This window comes from Armigeres subalbatus, chromosome 1 (assembly GCF_024139115.2).
Source record: "Armigeres subalbatus isolate Guangzhou_Male chromosome 1, GZ_Asu_2, whole genome shotgun sequence".
In the NCBI taxonomy this organism is placed as follows: Eukaryota; Metazoa; Arthropoda; class Insecta; order Diptera; family Culicidae; genus Armigeres; species Armigeres subalbatus.
Window position 1 is genome coordinate 32,303,680 of NC_085139.1, and position 14,163 is coordinate 32,317,842.

At 41.1% G+C, this 14,163-nt stretch overlaps 2 protein-coding genes across 2 annotated transcripts in view; one reads left to right on the plus strand and one right to left on the minus strand.

Moving 5' to 3' along the window:
- Window positions 1-14,163, plus strand: part of LOC134223561 (hornerin-like) — a 530,228-nt gene that overhangs the window by 124,591 nt on the left and 391,474 nt on the right. The window lies entirely within an intron of this gene.
- Window positions 9,754-10,374, minus strand: LOC134206079 (uncharacterized). Its single transcript, XM_062681775.1, has one exon. The coding sequence runs from the start codon at window positions 10,372-10,374 to the stop codon at window positions 9,754-9,756; it is 621 nt and encodes a 206-aa protein (XP_062537759.1).

Below are 14,163 nucleotides of genomic sequence, written 5' to 3' on the forward strand. Positions count from 1 at the left end.
TTCCGGTCGATTCTCGAGTTAGTATCGAGTTAGTATCTAGTTAGTATCTTAGCATCTAGTATCTGAGCAAAAATCTGGTCAAATCAGGAGTCAAATTCTTATTGAATCTTGAGTTGAATTATTGCCAAATCCTGAATTGACATCTCGAATCTTGAATTCAGCTCTGGTCGAATCTTGAGCTGAAATATTGTCGAATTTTGTGCTTAATTCCATTTGATTCCTGAGTTGAGTTCTTGTTGAATTCTGAGCTAAAGTCTGACCAAATCCTGAATCGAATTCTTGTCGAATTTTGAACTGATTTCTGGTAAATTCCTGTGCCGAAATCTGATCACCTCCTGAGCTTAATTCTGGTCGAACCCTGTGCCTAATTTCATGCGAATATTTAGTTGAATTTTGATCAAATTGTTAGATAAAATCTGGTCGAAATCTGAGTTAAATTTGTGTCGACTTCTAAGCTGAATTCCAGTCGAATCCTGAGCAGAAATCTGGTTGAATTCTGAGCCGATTTTCGAATCTTATGCTGAATTTCAATCGATTCTTCAGTCGAATTCTTGTTGAATCCTGATTTGAATCCCATTCGAATCTTAAGCAAAAATCTTGTCAATTCCTGAGTTTAATTCTGGTCGGATCCTGAGTTATTTTTTTGTCGAATCCTGATCTGATCTCTATTCAAATTCTACACGGTTTTTTTTTAATCCTGAGCATTGTGAGCTAAATTCTAGTCGAATCTTGATTACTGAGCTAACAACTGGTCAAATCATGAGCTAAATTATGATCGAATCCTGCATTGAATTTCTTTCAAAACCTGAGATGAATTCTTGTCAAATCCTGCATTGGCATCTCGTCGAATCTTGAATTTGATTCTCATCGAATTCAGAGCTGGAATCTGCAAAATTTTGCGCTGATTTTTTTTTTCAATTCGAGCTGAATTTTAGTTGAACCTTTTGCTGAATTCCATTCGATTTCTGAGTTTGATTCTTATGGAATCCTGAATTGAAATCTGGTAGAATTATGAGCTGAAATCTGGTCATATTCTGAGTTGAATTTTTGTTGACTCCTGAAGTGAATTCCATTCGAATCTCGAGCTGAGTTCCGGTCGAATCTTGAACTGAATTCTTCTTAAACCCTGTGCTGAATTCTGGTGTAGTTCTATACTGAATTCATTTCCTGAGTTGATTTCCAGTCACATTCTGAGCTATAATCTGGTCAACTCCTGAGTAGAATTTTGTCGAATTCTAAGCTAAGTTCTGGTCGGGTTCTGACCTGAATTTCATTCGAAGTCTAAATTGAATTCATGTCAAATGTTATCTTAAATCTGGTCAAATCCTGAGCTGAATTCCATACGAATCCAGAGCTAAAATCTGAATACATTCTGAGTTAAATTCTGGTCGAGTTCTGAGTTGAAATCTGGTTGAATCCTGAGCTGAAGTGGTCGGATCCTGAGTTGAATTTTATCAAATCCGAAGCTGAATTCGAGTTGGATCCTAAGCTGAAAGATAGTCGAATCCGGAGGTAAATTCTGATGGAATCGATCGTTGAACGTATTTCGATTCCTGAGACAACTTTTTTTTTGATACCTGAGCTAAATTTTATTCGAATCCTGATTTCTAGTCGAATCCTAAGCTGAAATATTCTAATTTCTGACCTGAATTTTGGAGCCTCATTGCGCATCTCCACTCGACAACTCTTTTGTATGACAGTTTGCATGGTTTGGTCGTTTCGAGTTGAGGTGCTCCGAAATTCCGTATCCTGAGCTGGTTTAAACCTTAGTTGATTTTTTGTCAAATCATGAATTGGAATCTGCTAGAATCCTGAGCTAAAGTGATGAACTTTGTACTTTACTTAAAAATCACTCAAATAAAGAAAAAAAAATCGTGAGCTGAAATCTTTTCGAATTCTGGTCGAGTCCTGGACTGATTTCTGATTGTGTTCCAAGTTTAATTCTTGTCGAAACCTGAACTGAACTCTGGTTGAATCCTGCTCCAATGTCGGTCGAATCCTGAGTTGAATTCTGGTCGAATTATGATTAGTTGTCGAATTAGATCGTATATGATGTCAACACAAGATCCTCCCCATACAATATGTACGCGTATCTTAAGTTGCATCATATACGATTTTGTGTTGACTGAGGAATGCTGCTTAGTACTCTACCAGAATTCCATTTGGCTGAATTGGACGTTTGACAGGAACGGTTGTTTGGCCGAAAACCGGCTTAACCCAAAGCGACATGAGGCCGATCTGGTCATTTTGCTGAAAAAGTTGTAAGACGAGTTTGTACTATTCCATTTAATTCCAATACTTTATTGTACCTTTGACAGATGCGTATTTCGACCTTAACAGTCGAGTCGAGTCAAATACGAGACACTGACGACGGCGTTACTATTGAGGTCGAAATACGTATCTGTCAAAGGTTCAATAGTACAAACAATGGAATAGTACAAACTCGTCTCATGACAAGTAAATACATTCCTCTAAAAGCTTAAAATAAATTCCGTAACGAGAAAAAATCGAAACGATCATTTAGTCGAAATTGTCATGTAGACAAATAGGTAAGCAAGGATCATTTGGCCGAAAACGCAAAATGAAAAGTGCGAAAAGAGAAATAAGAAGTGAGAAATAAGGAGTGCGATGTCAGACGGCATTTTTGGTCAATCGACTTGTTCGACAAAATTACTTGTTCGGCCAAACGGCATTTAAGGCCATATGACCCATTTGATCAATTGCCATTTTCGGCCAAATGGCCCTTAAGGCCAATCGACTATTTTGACCAAACGGCATTTTCCTCCAAATGGCTTATTCGATCAAATGACGTTTTCGGCCAAATGACATTTTCAGCCAGATGACCTGTTCAGCCAAACTATATTTTCGACCCTGTGACCCGTTCGGACGTGTGAAATTTTCGACCAAATGGCTTTTCGGCCAAATTACCATTTCGTTCAAATGATCTATTCGATTTAATAGCTTAATCGGTCGAATGCCCTTTTCAACCAAATGATTTTTTGGGCAAATGACACTTTCGGCCGTAAGACCCATTCGGCCAAATGTTTTTCTGACCGATGGATTTCAGCCTAACGGTTTGTCCAGTCGAATGGTATGTTCGGCCAAACAAATTTCGACCTAGTGGCCATCATCAAAATAGCTTTCGATCGAATGATTTTCGGCCAAACGGGCCTTTCCCGTTACTAAGACACAAAGAGTCATCGCACTACAACAGTCTATTAACATTTTCATAATCTTGATTAAAGCTGAATTGGAATGGATTCATAACCATTTCGTCTAAAGACGTTTCGTCGAATGACATTTAGTCGAATTACAATTACATTGGTCGAAAGGACGTTACGTCGAATGGACATTTGGGGCGAAACCGGATTTTCGAATGAATAACTTTGGAACATTCAGACGAATGACATTCCGTCAAATGGATATTTCTAGACCAACATTTGAAAAGGGCGTAACAGCCAAAATGTATTCCTTCTGATTCTTTGTCCACATATATAGCTATATATGTAGACAAAGAATCAGAAGGAATAAATTTTGGCTGTTACGCCCTTTTCAAATGTTGGTCTAGATTTAAAGAAAGGGACTGTAGTCAATAATAATTAAAAAATGATTTATTACTGTGTTTCAAAAAGTCACATAATTATTGCTCAAATATTGTCCAAAAAATGATGGGTTCATAAAAAGAATAACAAACAAACGGTTCGTTTAGTCCAACGGTTCTCAACTTGGGGTACATGTACCCCTGGGGATACCTTCGCTGGCCCTAGGGGGTACCTCGGACAAAAATGCGTAATGGCGAACGTATTACAATTAAACCGTTTGTTTGAGAAACTGCATGTAGCACTTTGGACAAAATGATAATTTTATATATTTTGAATCCTCGTCCAAAAAAAAAAAATATATATATATATATATATATATATATATATATATATATATATATATATATATATATATTCAAGAAAAAATACGAGAAAAAATTTGTTCGGGAATGTATAATTTTTTTTTTCGTTTGTTCGAGAAACAACATATGTGCACGTACTTTAGAGCAATTATGAAGTACTGCTTTTACAAATTTTGCACTGTAAGTACCCCAGGGTGTTAAGTTCTACAAATAATATTGATCTGTATCAAAGAAATCGAAAAATTCGGTGCCCATTTGTTTAAAAACAGTTTTTTGTTATTTTCTCGAAATTGTGTAAAATTAATATAGGCAGTTTATCAAACAAATGATTCAATTCTTATCGAAACTTATTAATAAAGTTTTTAATTTCAAAAATTTGTCTTGTACATAATATGCAAAGCGATCAGTAAGGTACAGCTTCCACAACCAGCACTATATATGAAGGGCTCCGGAACAAAAGAGCAAACTGACAAAACGTCGAATGATCAAATTTAAAAAAAAATCTTCAATGCAATCTTCCTGATCGAAACAAAGTAATGAATAACATGCTAAGAATATGCTTCTGAACTAAAATTTAGGATCTAAAGGTTTGGAAGCATCCGTTTAAGAAGCATGAAGGTTTTATTTTTTCAAACAAAGCTCGGTTGCTTCGTTGCAAGAGGATTAGAAGCATCCTTCTACGCTTCTCGGAAGTCTTCTTCCAAGCAGCTCTAAGGCCTCCTTGCAAGGGGCTCGGAAGCCTACTTTCAAGAGGCCTGCAATCCTGCTTTCAAAAGACTCGGAAACCTCCTTTCAAGAGGCCTGGAACCTTTGTTTCAAAAGGCTTGGACGGCTCCTTTTAAGAGAGTCAGAAGGCCTTTTTCAAAAAGCTCGGAAGGCCCCTTTCAAGAGGCTCGGAAAGTTCTTTTCAAAAGGCTCGGAAAGCTCCTTTCAAGAGGATCGGAAGCCTTCTTTCAAGTGGCTTGAAAGCCTCTTTTCAAGATGCTCGGCAGCCTCCTTTTAAAAGAGTCGGAAGTCTTTTTCTAAAAGCTCGGAAGGCTCCTTTCAAGAGGCTCGGAAGGTTCATTTCAAAAGGCTCGGAAAGCTCCTTTCAAGAGGTTTGGAAGCCTTTTTTCAAGAGGTTTGGAAGTCTGCTATCAAAAGGCTTGGAAGCCTCCTTTCAACAGGCTCGGAAGCCTTCTTTCGAAAGGCTCGGAAGCCTGCTGTAATGAGACCCGGAAGCCTCGCTTTAAGAGACCCAGAGGCCTACTTCAAGAGACTCAGAAGCCTCTATTAAAAAGAATCGAATTCTTTCAAAAAACTCGGAAGGCTCCTTTCAAGAGGCTCGGAAGGCTTCTTCCAAGAGGCTTGTAAGCTTGTAAGAGGCTCCGTAAGTCGTAAGTCTCCTTTTAAGAGGCTCGGAAGCCTTCTTACAACTAGCTCGAAAGCCTCGCTTCAAGGAGTTCGGATTTCTTCTTTCAAGAGGCTTGGATTTTTCTTCGCTGTCCAAAGCGTCACGTAAACCTGTCCCGATGTCGTATTTTCTTCGTGCTTCGTCAAAGTTTCTGCTATCAAGGATCAAGTGCTTCACGTCCAATACCGAGCCGCAACAGTCACAATTCGGTGGAGGCTATTTCCTTAATCTAAAACTGTGGGTTAATTTCAGCCCCATACGCGTTATGGTTCTTTCATCTCGTGTGCTTGATAAAAATATTGGAAAAGCACGTGGTTTACAAAATGGCCGATTTCTGGCTTTATTCTATAATGACATCAACCGTGTTTGACCTATCCTCAAGCAGCGCACGCTGATTGCCGGCATTCCCACGCTCAGTCCACCTGATTGTATCGCACTTCACTTCCCTCAGCTTCGATTCTCTGCACTCAAACCATTGGTTATCCCATTGACGGCGTATTGCTTTTTTAATGGCATTAACCGCATCCTCAGCAGGGATCGCAACGTCTATGGTTGGTTGACTTCTGGCCTCCTTGGCTAGTCGACCGTTAACTCCGGCATGTCCAGGAATCCAACAGAATCGTATTGGTTTGCTTTGAGCTATTCGCTCCACTTTCTGTATCCAAGGGTGTCAAGACATCCCAGTCTCCAGCGCCATCAGACAGCTAGCAGAGTTCGTTAGAATCACTAGTTCATTATTGAATTTACGAATGCCAGCGGCCTTAGCAGAGAAAACACTACATTCTTTTGGAAAGCTGTACGTTCCCGTAATTTCATTGTTGAAAAATGTGGCACCTATTGTAGAACCGTTACTGTCTTTGGAACCATCGGTGTAAACGACAGTCGACCGATTGAATCGCGTCTCTAGGAGTTGTCGAACAATAGGCTGAACTTTCTCCTGTGTTTCGCCAGCGCGTACGTTTCTTTTCACGTCCCACAAAACAACCGGTTTACGGGCTTGCCACATGCGATAGCTCAGTCGATCTTGCTGACCATTGCCGTTAGTTCTATGAGACGATCCGATGTTCGTTGAGTGAGTCCTACAGCATGGCTGGTATTTTTGGACTGTAGTCGGATAGCCGTCCGAGCTGTGACCTGTGTAGCGAGCAGTTCGAAGGGCAATGTACCCGCCTCGGCCATTACCGAATTTATAGGGCTAGTAACGAATGCTCCAGAGGCATAGCGGATCATTTTATTGTAAGCGGGGGCGAGGGTTTGCAGAGTAGAAGGTCCTGCTCTACTAGATCAGATTTGCAGTTACTAGTGCAGATCCAACCTGCAGCAGAGAAAGGCGGTTGCCACGTGGGAGTTTGACTCCTTTCATCTGCAGAATTCTCAACCGAGATTCGCAGGCTTTCTTCACGATTCGGCAATGAGGCTTGAGCGGCAAGGTTTGATCTAGGGTTACACCTAAGATTCTTAACCGGTTAGTTCTTGGGATGGGGACTCGATCGATAGAAATTTGCGACGAAGGTTCTCGGCGTGTATTTGGTATAACTCAGGAAATGGGTTGCATTGCGATGAGGAACAGTGTCACTGATAGAACTACCTACTGGTAGTGGAGTGGTACCTACTCCGTTTTCTAGTGGATGCTCGTGAGACAAGTGTCTCTCTACGGATACTTGTTCAAAAGAAACGTTCTTTAAAAAAAAACTTTTTAGCAGATTTATCATACGACCACGTATACGCCACGACTTCTAGCTGCGTAAAATTCCATATTTCCAAGTGGTATCGTAGGCTTTGGAAAGCTCCAAAAGAGTCACCAAAGCATGTTCATCAGCGGTTGGTAAATACTTTTCCAACTCAGCAAAGTAGAAGTCAGCACCTCGGTCGGCACGAAAAGCATGCTGACGCTTGTCAAGACGTCCCGTCGACTCCAGTTCGGTGATCAGCCGGCGGTTTATAATCCGTTCAAAAAGTTTCGCCATGCAGCTGGTGAGCGAGATTGGACGAAACGCAGCAGGCCCGCTGTCGCTGCAGTTTGATTTTGGTATGGGAACGATGATGGCATTTCGCCAGATCGTTGGGAATTCGCCTTCGGACCAGATCTAAGAAGCTCGATGAGGATGATTTTTTCGTATGGCGGAAGGCGTTGAAGCAAGGGGTACCCAAACCAAATCAGGTCCTGTTGAAGTACTTCGTCGTTTATCAAGAGCCCACAGAAGTTCGTTAAGGGAGATGTCGGTGCTGAACACATCATCAGTGTTTGGAGAATAATCTATGGGATTTCGCTCAGCTACTACCTTTGCCTTCTGGAAAGATAAAGGGTAGCTGGAGGTAGCAGACCTCTTGCTGTAATATTCGGCCAATTATTCAGCTACTTCTTCGGGGTTGTCTGTAAATCCATCCGTGCTTTTGATTACAACGGATCGCTGTAGTCGGCTGCCTCGCTGAGTATTACGTGTTCGCCACAGTACTGCTGGGTGTGATGCTTTTCACGAACTTTTCCCACGATTGCTCCATTGCTTGTTTGACCACTTTCCGTGCCACTGCTCTGGCTTCCTAGAACCTCGCCAATGCTTCGGGTTGGTCAGGATTTCGTTTTTGTAACCGCCGTAGAGATCGAGAACATTTTCGCCGATGCCGGATTGCTGCCTTTGTTTCGGGGCACTACCAAGGTACGGTTTTTTTGCCCACACGGCCGCTGGATCGTGGTATGGCACGAGTTGCCGCTGCGATTATCTTCTCGGTGAAGCTTTCCAAGTTATACTCAACGTCTGGACGGATAGTTTGAGCAGATATACATTCATATAACGGCCTATCAGCGCGATCGTATAGCTATTTTTATCGCGCTGTTCGGGAGCACGACCAACCGGGTATGGACACCGCTATCGGAAAGTGGTCGCTGTTGTTCGTGTCTGACAAAGTTCGCCATGTAAACCTACCAGCCAACCGAGATGAGCATAGAGTTAGGTCGATTGCTGAAGTATTACCCGAGGCTGGATCATTTCGAGATGGAGAACCGTTGTTAAGGATCTCAAGTTCCTTGTCTAATGTCGTTTCGGCCATGTTTCTACCCAGCACAGTTGACGACAACGAACCCCACGCTAGATGATGCGCATTGAAGTCACCCAGGAAAAGTACTAGCTCATCGAATAATGCACCCAAATCTACCTGACACTAAGTTGAAATCGGCGATATTGAAGTCGGCGGAATATGTAGATTAGACTGGCCCAGGAAACAAAAAGTTGTCTAATTCCACGGGGCACCCCCCAGGATTGTGTCTTTGGGTGAGAAAATCAATCTCTGAAAATTTCAGCTCAATCGCTTGTTAAGCTGGCGCATTTGATTTGAAGTTTGTATGGGGATTTCAGCCAAAATGTATAGGAAAATACACCTCCGTCACTCATTCGATCTGGAAATTGGTTCTGATTGCTCGATTGACCTCAGAATTGCAAAAACGGCAGTTGGTATACTACAGAACAATTTCACAGAACATTGTATGATGATTAAATGAACTTTTATATAGGTTTCGGCTGATGCGATTCGATCAAAAAACCCAAAAATTCACAAATCAGCTCCTAATAAAGCAGCCGAAAATTATATGAAAGTTCATTTAATCATCATACAATGTTCTGTGAAATTGTTCTGTAGCATACCAACTGCCGTTTTTGCAATTCTGAGGTCAATCGAGCAATCAGAACCAATTTCCAGATCGAATGAGTAACGAAGGTGTATTTTCCTATACATTTTGGCTGAAATCCCCATACAAACTTCAAATCAAATGCGCCAGCTTATGCAACAAGCGATTGAGCTGAAATTTTCAGAGATTGATTTTCTCACCCAAAGACACAATTCTGGGGGGTGCCCCTTGGAATTCGACAACATTTTTTTCTCCTCATAGTACTCTGGGCCAGTCTAATGTAGATGGAAACAACAGCCATTGCCGAAACTACTACACGATTGTTTCCACAACCAGCAACAGCCAGCACTGCGGACAGACTTTGTGTAGTACGTTGGTTGGTGGTTCGCTGTTCTTCAAGCGTTGGCGAAGATTGAATTTGAGTTGGGCGGCGGTCAAGGCAAAGAGGAGCTTCACCTTGTCCTATTCCTATCAGTCTATTCCAAGTTTCCGGTGTCGTGGTTGTATATCCTGTTTCATCGGCTACAGAGGTGAATTCATTATTAACGGGTTGGGGTAAGACGTCCCGAATGGCTCCTCCAACCTGCTGCACTTGCGTCGAAAGGGCTACTACACATTTATTTCTTTCGAACCGATTAATCTCATTGTCCGTGTTTGTGCAAGGGTCATCATTATTGGTTTCGGGTGTTAGAATTATCGAAGATTCTGATTTTGAAATTTCTCCATAACATCAGATTCTTCACCAGAGTGCTCCATCTGAGTGAGATCGTATGACGTGGTAGCGGTTTTTTTCGGCGGCGGACTAGGGTCTGGTGAGATAGTCGTTTTGACGTACTAGTTGCACTTCAGTGTACGACTCCGCTTTGCTTCTTGTACGGCTGGGGAGTTGTTTCGGGATCGTGTTACAGGGCCTGGTATCGAGTGAGTCGGTACTTGTTTCTCACGGCTATCACTTCGATCTCTGTGCGATTTTCCCTGTCTGGTAGCTTGCTGTTTCAGTTGTTCGATGATGTTGGACATTATTTTCATCTTCTCGTCCTTCTGTTTGCTTCCGTTGCGGAGCTTGGCAATTCCGCTGTCTTTCGATTTCATCGCATGTTCCAGTTCTTTCAGCCTTTTCTCGAATTCGTTTTGTCGAGAAGCAGCCTGAGCATAGTTTCCACATTCTTCGCCGTGGGGCTCACCGGAGCAATTGTGGCATCGTTGTGGTCCAGGACATCGAGCTTGAATGTGACCATAGTTGAAGCAGCTATAGCACAACATCGGATTCGGGAAGTATGGGCCCTTGGCAACATGCAGTGGGCCGACTTTGAGGAAATCTGGATACGTGGTCTTGCAGAAGGTGAGGATTAGCGCCGGCGTATTCACTCTCTGGCCACCTTCGTTCTTGGTAATACGTTGCACGCGGGTTACACCGTCTCTGGTCATCTCTGCCAAAATATCTTCTTCCTCCATTCTCAACAGCTCGTAACAAGAGATGACACATCTGCTGGTATTCAAGCTTGGATGGGGAGTAACTACAACATCCGTCTCGTCGATGAGTTTTCTCAGCTTGAGTAGCCTGTTTACTTGAGCAGGGTCTCGAATTTTCAAAGTATATTTTGTACATTTTGTTCCTTGAGCTTCGGATTTGGCGGATTCGATTGGTATCTCTGCGCACATCGCGACAGATTTTCTCACCGTATACGGGTTCGTCGGAAGTTGTGATGCTTTTCCGGTTAGTTGGAGGAATGTCAGTTCACCGAATTTATTAGTAGGGTCCATGAACATCCCTATATACCCTCCAGGATCGCCGCCACTAGTGGCTGCCATTTTCCACTACACTAATACCAAAATAGTTGGTAACGGTCACCCATTACCTACCCCTAATTCTCAAAATACTTGTATAAAAAGAATTGTTTAGATAAGTGTTTACAAAACTTTGTTCCACACTGTGCACAGACAATTACGGACCACACTGTAGTGTATTCCTATGGCCCTCGTAGATTTTAAATTTACAATGATTTTTTGATTTATCAAAACTTTTCGCCGATTTATTTTATGCCGAAAAAACTCCCCACAGGCGTACCGTAACCAGCACCATTGAAAAAGTGAATGAAACCGACCGGACGGCCGGACAAAGCCGGTTTGTTTTGTCGGTAAGAGCACTCGGAGAACTAAAAACTTCCCCGTTTTCAGTCGTTTTACCACCGATTTTCGCCAAACTTTCACTGTTTGCGTCTTTTTCACTTCCGTACTCACTATTCCGTATTATATTCGATCGTGTATATACTACCCTTCTTAGCCGTGCGGTAAGATGCGCGGCTACAAAGCAAGACCATGCTGAGGGTGGCTGGGTTCGATTCCCGGTGCCGATCTAGGCAATTTTCGGATTGGAAATTGTCTCGACTTCCCTGGGCATAAAAGGATCCTTGTGTTAGCATTATGATATACGAATGCAAAAATGGTAACCTGGCTTAGAAACCTCGCAGTTAATAACTGTGGAAGTGCTTAATGAACACTAAGCTGCGAGGCGGCTCTGCCCCAGTGTGGAGATGTAATGCCAATAAGAAGAAGAAGATATACTACAAAGATCACGAAAAAACTCGAAAAAACAGAATTTATTCGTGAGCGTGATCAACCAAATGTCCTTTGGACTAATCATCATTTCGACGAAATATCACTTGACCAAATGTCATTCGACCAAATGTCAATCAACGAAATGTCCCAAAGCCGATTACAATAAAGTATTGGAACAATGTCATTCATATCATTTGTTTTTGAGCTTGCGCCAAGAGAAATAATAGGATAGAAGGTATCTCACCATCGATACCTAATATTTTACTGTTCTGTAGTTTTATTTAATTGTTTTCCATAGTCCACCTAGTTCTCCAGAAGTTTCAGTTTGCTCATTAGATTCCGTATTCGTTCCTTCCGCTGCTGATTGAACTTCCTTACGTCCGCGTTATTCCTCCAATCAGTTCATCCATGTATCTTGTGGATTATTCAATCAAATATAATCAGAAATCCATTGATTAATTATTATCCATTTTACTGAATTACTTATTATCAACTTATTATTCACGTTTAAAATCCGTCTAAATGTCCTTTCAACTAAATGTCTATTCGACCAAATGTCCCTTCGACAAAATGTCCTTTCGACCAAATGCCATTCGACTAAAAGTCATAAGACGAAATGTCATTCGACAAACTATCGCAAAGCGAATAGAATGGCTACTGATATGCTCAAAGTATCCAACAAAAAGCGCAAGAGCATATAAAGTTGAACACATTGAGTATTAGGGCTCGTTAAACGCCGTTGCACTTTGTGGAAATAAATGAAAGTTATTGAGTTTATCAGGTGCAGTGGCAATAAACATCTTCTGTGCAGACACCAAATCAAGACAAAATTTTCAAAACGACTTATCTACTTTTGTAAACAAAGATTTGAACGTCGATTTCATGAATCTGGTAGCACTTCGACGCAAACCAACACCATCAACAGCTAGCCGAAACCTTCATCTACCTATTGATAGTGTTGGGTTTCGTGGGGGTGCTATCAGATTCTTCAAATCGACGTTCGAATCTTTGTTTACAAAAGCACATAAGTCGTTTTGAAAATTTTGTCTTGAAATATTAAAAAATTAATGATAAGGGAGAAAAAAAAAATTTCTCAGCTGCGTGGCTAAATCGAACCATTGTGCAGTGTCCCAGTGGATTATAAAGAGGGCCTTGTACGGGTGGTGAACTGCTTCGAAATAAATTACCCTTGTCATTTTATTGAACAAGGGATTAAATACTGTAGCATCTTTTTCATGAACAACCTTCCGAGTCAGTTGCTTCAATAACTCATTGGACAGCATTGTTCCATGTGCATGAAGATTACAGATTCGAGAGTTATGACCAAAAATGGCTTTGCATCTAGATTACAGAAATATGACTTACTGATTTGACACTGACAAATTGAATAGCACAAACATGACTTGAGAAATAAACTAAATGTCCTTCCAGACTTCTTAAAACGTAACTCCTTGGCCAACATGATTCGTACTGTGGGGGACCGAAATCCATACAACGCCAAAATCTGTCCACCTCATGAGATATCAATCAATTGAAAGGAGTTGAAGGGAATTAATTAGGAAATATGTAATTTATCTTATTCTGTTCATATACTTGACAGTAAACTTTCAGGCCATTAATGTAAAAAGTAGGCTTCAGTATGCCATGGTTGAAAGTGGAAGTGATTTTTTTTCGATGCGTCATTTTTATTGATTTCTAGATTTCCAATATTTTCTCGATTTCAAGTTTTCCTAGTTTTCATTAAAGAGACAATGATACCAAAAAATTATACAGTGTGACAGTGAAGTGCCTAGATACCTGAATAACGTAAATAAGTGCCTAGAACCGTGTGAAATCGAAGAATTCTCCAAGAAATACACTATTTCCCCTAGAAAATTTTCGCGCTAGCTTCCCTCACGAAGCGTCGTGCAGTAGTCGTATCAACTAATCTGGCAATAGTTCGACTGCAACTCGAGCTTTTCGCAAAATGGACAAGCCCCAGCAACATCAGCAGTACGTCCGGATCTAGCCATTCCACCAGCAGCAATGCAGCAGATAGCATTTCGGAAAGGGCGTTAACAGCACTGGAAATAAATCTGGTAGCAGTTCCAAGTCCTCCATCGACTAGTTTACTGGTTGGGGACAAAAACGCATCAGCAACTGGATCTTATCACGCAAAATTGCAGCAAACCAAGTCGGACATATCACTTTATTTTACTTAATTAATTTAGAATATCCAATTAGTTCGTTTTCTGGGCGTGTATGATTTTATCCTTACTTAATCTATAATATAATACATTTGTTTTGCTCTTACCACGTTTATGCATCATATAATTTCTAAAAACTTACAATATTTTTCAAATTGGATGGGCAAAATCAGAGTACACATAAATCTAGTGTTATAATTTTTGATACTGCTTTTATTCTTCTCATCTAATCAATTCAGGATTCAAGAACTCTATGATGATGGAAAGTGATGGAAAAATGAGTCGAATCGATCGGGGCCTTTTTGTTACATCATATATGCTGTAACATTTTTTTACTGTGTATATACGGTATAAGGTTTACAAACTGCTTCGTAACTGAATTGTTCAACGGTAAGTATATTTTGATAGTAATTCAACCATCGTTAGTTTACTTAGAGCAGCGTGCTTGCGTGAATCCACTTTTATATGAGAAACTCTATTAGACGTTGAAGAATCGAGC